Source organism: Carlito syrichta, unplaced genomic scaffold (genome assembly GCF_000164805.1).
Source record: "Carlito syrichta isolate Samal-C Ts95f unplaced genomic scaffold, Tarsius_syrichta-2.0.1 Scaffold305686, whole genome shotgun sequence".
Lineage (NCBI taxonomy): Eukaryota > Metazoa > Chordata > Mammalia > Primates > Tarsiidae > Carlito > Carlito syrichta.
In genome coordinates this window covers 56,180-62,193 of record NW_007249782.1, presented here as the reverse complement: position 1 = coordinate 62,193, position 6,014 = coordinate 56,180, and the positions used below count along the sequence as shown (strand labels likewise).

The window sequence follows — 6,014 nt, the reverse complement described above, 5'->3', positions numbered from 1 at the left end:
ACCCGCAGGCTCAGGCAATTCACTCACCTCAGCCTCCCAAAGGCGCGGGATTACAGGCTGTACGACTGAGCCCGGCTGAGGCTAATTTTTAAAACTTTAAAAAATATATATATTTAGAGATGGGCCTCAGTATGTTCAGCCCAGGCTGGTCTCAAACTCCTTACTACAAACAATCCTCCCACCTTAGCTTCTCAAGTAGTTGGCATTGTAGGTGTGAGCTACCATACCTGGCTCAAAAAATCTTTAGGGTGAAAAGGTCTTAAATAAATATTCAGATCTTCTCCTGAGGAACAATATATCACCAATTGAAAATAATGGTTCTATATTCCTGTAGATTATAGAAAATTCTAGAACTGTGCTGTACAATGACAGCAGCCACTAGCCACACTGAGCACTTGAAATGTGGCAGTCCAAACTGAGATGTGCTGTAAGTGTAAAATATACACTGGATTTCAAATGCTTATTATTTTAAAAAAATTGAAATGTTGAGGTGATAATATTTTATATTAAACAAAAAACATTAAAACAATTTTGTTTCTTTTTATACTTTTAAAAAATGTGAGCACTCTGGGAGGCAGACGCCGGAGGACTGCTTGAGCCCAGGAGTTTGAGAACAGCCTAGACAACATAGCAGGACCTCATCTCCACAAAAAGTCAAATGTGTAGCTGGGCATGGTGGCGTACATCTGTAGTCCCAGCTACTCGGGAAGCTGAGGTAAAAGGATTCCCCGAGCGCAACAGGTCAAGGCTACAGTGAGCCATGATCATGCCACTCACTGCACTCCAGCTTGGGAGACAGGGGAAGACTACATACAACTCAAAAAAAAAAAAAATGTGGCTACCAAAAAGTTTTAAATTACACATGTAGCTCACATTATTATTTCTATTTAACAAAGCTGCTCTAAAATAAAAATCTTAACAAGAGGATTGAAACATAATTGAAACTTTATAAAGTTATCAAAATAAACTTTGGAAGGTAAAACAGAAGATATAGACCATTGTAAGAGACTAGAGTCAGCCGGGCTCGGTGGTTCAGTCTGTAATCCTGCGCCTTTGGGAGGCTGAGGTGAGTGGATTGCCTGAGCCCGCGGGTTGGGTCCCATCTTTCTTGTCCTTTCGTACTGGGAAAGATAGTAAATAGATAGAAACCGACCTGGATTGCTCCAATCTGAACTCAGATCACGTAGGATTTTAATCGTTGAATAAACGAACCGTTAATAGCGGTTGCACCATTGAGATATCCTGATCCAACATCAAGGTCGTAAACCCTATTGTCGATATGGACTCTATAATAGGATTGTGCTGTTATCCCTAGGGTAACTTGTTCCGTTACTCAAATTAAGTTTGGGTCAATAAATGATTTTTGCTTAGATTGGTAAAGTCTTGGGTATAATTCATTGGCTAAAGTTCTCTTTGTGAAATTGTTCTAGCTAATTCATTATGCAAAAGGTAAAAGTGGGGATCTTTGCTTTTTTGTACTTTAAGGTGTCTTTCATCTTTCCCTTACGGTACTTTATCTATAGCGCCTATATAAATTTCTATCTCCTATACTTTTAGGTTGAGTAAATGTTTTGGTTTACAGGGTTTAATATAAGTTAGTTGATGTAGTTTGGGCTACGGTTAGGTTCAAAGTGGTCATTTGTGAAATCTTCCGGGTGTAAGCCAGGTGCTTTAAGGTTTAAGCTACACTTTGTCTATTCCAAGCACACTTTCCAGTATGCTTACCTTGTTACGACTTATCTCATCTTATGCATTATGATTTATTTTATGTAGTTGTTGTATAGATTGCATTTGAGGAGGGTGACAGGCGGTGTGTGCCTGGGCAGCAAGACCTCGTCTCTACAATAAATCAAAAAATCAGCCGGGCGTGGTAGTGCGTGCCTGTAATTCCAGCTACTCAGAAGGCTGAGGCGGAAGGATTGTCGGAGCCCAGCAGGCGAGGCTGCGGTGGCCGGGAGCGGCCACTGCACTCCAGTCTGGGCAACCAAGTGAGACTCCAACTCAAAAAAAAAAAAAAAAAAAAAGACTAGAGTCCTAGCTCCCTACTAACTTTAAACATTACATTTCCTAAAGAAGAGGAACAATGACATACAATGAACTTACAGGCACTTTTCAAATTCTGGCAGAACAGTTCCTAATTGCATCCGCCGGCGAGTTACATCAAATGGGTAGCTAAAAAAAGAAAAAGGCATAAAGACTTAAAAATAAGTTTTAGTTTGCTACTAAACAACTATTGAATACAAAGCCCTATATATGTTAGGATATACAGTGCTCTGTGCCTGTAATCCCAGCTATTAGCGAGGCTGAACTGAAAGGATCACCTGAGCCTAGGAGGTCAAGGCTGCAGTAAGCGCTGAGTATGCTGCTGCACTCCAGCCTGGGTGACAGAGTGAGGTCTCGACTCAAAAAAAAAAAAAGTTGCTGGGCTCGGTGGCTCAGCCTGTAATCCCGCGCTTTGGGAGGCTGAGGTGAGTGGACTGCCTGAGTCTGTGGGTTCGAGACCCGCCTGGGAAACTTGGCAAGACCTCATCTCTACAATAAATCAAAAAATTAGCCGGGCGTGGTAGCACGCGCCTGTAGTTCCAGCTACTTGGAAAGTGAGGTGGAAGGAGCCCCAGAGCCCAACAGGTCAAGGCTGCGGTGGCCGGGAGCGGCCACTGCACTCCAATCTGGGTGACAGAGTGAGACTCCAACTCAAAAAAAGTAATGCAAGAGAAATGATCTCCTCCTAACAACACACACAGACTAAATAGCTCCAACTTTACAAACTTTCATTTAGGAAAATTCATGAGAAAGCATCATAGATGAAGATTATATTTATTGTTTCTTTTTCTCTTTCCATATGATATTGAAAGGATTCAGTTTATTTAGTTACTATTTTTTGAGTTGGAGTCTCACTCCGTCACCCAGGCTGGAATGTAGTGGCATGTTCACAACCCAGTTTTTATTTATTATAGAGATGAGGTCTCACCAAGTTGCCCGGGCTGGTCTCAAACCCGCGAGCTCAGGCAATCCACTCGTCTCGGCCTCCCAAACTGCTGGGATTATAGGCTGAGCCACTGAGCCCGGCCAGGATTCAGTTTAATCTGACACATTATTTCCTTCCTCCCTCCCTCCCTCCCTTCCTACAGGGTCTCACTATGTTGCCTTGGCTGGCCAAGAATTCCTGGGCTCAAGTGATCCTATCACCATAGCCTCCTGAGTAGTTGGGACTACAGGTAGTGTCACCATTTCCAAACAAGTAATGATTTATAATATGTTTAAAGTACAGGCACATATGAAAAAAATTGGTTAAATTAATATTTCTATTTCACAAGGAATTCTATATTTGAATAATTTATTAGAAAAAAATAAAATAATTAACCAAAGCTAAAAATCAGGATTAGATAACTGTAATTTGAATTAAGCTGATGAAGAAACTTACGATATTGTCTGTGCTATTGCTCCAGCAACACCACCACAAAGCAAGTTTATGTGAGTTTTCAAAACTAAGACATTAGGATTGTCTGATGAAGGTCTGCCAAGAAGGGTAGGAGCATGGGAAAGCCCAACACTCTTTAAGGTTCCAAAAGTAAAAAATGAAACACCTGAAAACAAAATATAAATTCACCATGATGTTTAACTGAATGTGAGATGTGAAAATGACATTATTCTTACATAATAACCACATTTTCCTATTTCTGAAGTTTGTTTAACAGAATGTGAGATGTGAAAATGACATTATTCTTACATAATAACCACATTTTCCTATTTCTGAAGTTTGGCTTAAGAAAAAAGGATTTAATTAATGTTTACAAATAACCTCAAGATGACAAAAACTGTCACCTGTGAAAAATTATAGCATTGGTTTTCACACACCATCACAGTTCAGCGTAATGAACAAGGCTTTGGTGAATATAATGCTACCTTATATATGAAACAATTAAACAGTTTTTCAAGGTTTTACATGCAAAAATTAAATTCATGATTATGAATTACAAGTAAATATGACAACTTACATTTATAATGAAAATGATGGTGATAATGTAACACAGAGGCCAAAATTCAAAAGTGACAAAGCATTGTTTTTTGTTTTTTGTTTTGTTTTGTTTTGACTTGGAGTCTCACTCTGTCGCCCAGACTGGAGTGCAGTGGCACACTCCTGGCCACTGCAGTCTTGACCTGCTGGGCTCCGGCAATCCTTCCGCCTCAGCCTTCCAAGTAGTTGGAACTACAGGTGCGCACTACCATGCCCGGCTCATTTTTTAATTTATTGTAGAGATGAGATCTCGCCAAGTTGCCCAGGTGGGTCTCGAACCCACAGGCTCACGCAAATCCACTCACCTCAGCCTCCCAAAGCACGGGATTACAGGCTGAGCCACCAAGCCCAGCTTGTTTTGTTTTTTGAGTCAGAGTCTCATTCTGTTGCCCGGGCTGGAGTGCAGTTGGAGCCTCAATCTGCTAGGCTCAAATGATCCTTCCACCTCAGCCTTCCAAATAGCTGGAACTTCCAAAAAGTATGCCACCACACCCAGTTAATTTTTGGATTTATTGTAGAGATGATGCCTTGCCAAGTCAAATTCTTGGGTTCAGGCAATTCTCTCACCTCCACCTCCCAAAGTGCTGAGATTACAGGCATGAACCACCACACCAGCCATTGTTATTTTTACTCAATGTCTAATTTAGTATTCAAGGAAGAATTGTGACCATTAGAGAAATGTTCATATTGACTCACAAGGCATGCAGACTCTAACAGATATAATTTGCAGGTAATGCCTACTAAACTAAATTCAAATATAAATAAAATCAAGAAAGAAATTCAAGCATTCCTCTACTTAAGGATTACTCAAGATATCATGATATTCATTAACTTAAAAACACATTTGGCTGGGCACGGTGGCTAATGCTTATAATACCAGCACTTCGGGTGGCCAAGGCGGGAGGATCGCTTGAGCCCAGGAATTCGAGACCAGTCTAGGCAACATACTGAGAACTTGTCTCTAAAAAATATAAAAGTAAAAATAAAAAATAATAAAAATTAAAAAATAAAAACACATTTTAAAAGATACTTGATGCTTAAGAACAAATAAGTACTAACAAATATTTAGTCTTGGATACTACCTCAATACATACATTTATTATTTATACAAAACTATTAATTTTTTTTGTTTTGTTTGTGTTAGAGTCTCACTCTGTTGCCCAGACTGGAGTACAATGGCATGCTCACGGCCACGGTAGCCTCAACCTGCTGGGCTCAGGGGGACCTTCCACTTCAGCCTTCCCGGTAGCTAGAACTACAGGCAAACGCCACCAGGCCCAGCTAATTTTTTTTTTTTAAGTTATTGTAGAGATGAGGTCTTGCCAAGTTGCCTGGGCTGGTCTCAAACCCATGGGCTCAGGCAATTCTCTCACCTCAGACTCCCAAAGTGCTGGGATTATAGGCGTGAGCCACCACGCCAGCCTACAAAATTCTTATAATCTTATAGTATAGTATAATTTTTTTCATAAGCGGGCAGGGAGACAGGGTTTCACTGTGTTACCCTGTCTGGACTTGAATCCCTGGCCTCAAAGTGATCCTTCTGCCTCAGATTAACTAAGACTACAGGTGCAGGAACCACACTCAGAAGATGTACAATTTTAGAATATTCATATACTTTTACACTTGGGGAATTTAATCTAAACAATCTTAATTACACAGAAAGTTTATGACAAACAAATTCATAGCAAATTAAACATATGTAGAAAAAAATTAGAAATAACCAAATGATCTGGGATGACAGTCAGTATAATATGACACAATTAATAAAAATGATGTTTGTGAAGAGTGTTTTCAAGATGAGAAAAATATTTGAAAATGGGGAAAAATTAAGAAATGAAATTGTATATGAACTATAACTATATGAAAATATATTTTAAAAGCTGAAAACTAAAAGCAAAAACTAAAAGAAAATAGCCGGGCTCAGTGGCTCAGGCTGTAATCCCGCGCCTTGGGAGGCCTCAGCCTCCCAAGTGAGTGGATTGCCTGAGCCCGCCGG

At 40.1% G+C, this 6,014-nt stretch overlaps 1 protein-coding gene across 3 annotated transcripts in view; it reads right to left on the bottom strand.

Moving 5' to 3' along the window:
* SLC25A16 (solute carrier family 25 member 16) overlaps positions 1-6,014 on the bottom strand; it is a 51,355-nt gene that overhangs the window by 2,647 nt on the left and 42,694 nt on the right. For all 3 annotated transcript variants that reach the window (XM_008062287.2, XM_021714603.1, XM_008062286.2), the window contains 2 exons: positions 3,425-3,587; positions 2,104-2,172 (listed from right to left, as the gene is read on the bottom strand). In XM_008062287.2, coding sequence (XP_008060478.1) covers positions 2,104-2,172; positions 3,425-3,587 — 232 coding nt within the window. The remainder of the gene's footprint in view (positions 1-2,103; positions 2,173-3,424; positions 3,588-6,014) is intronic.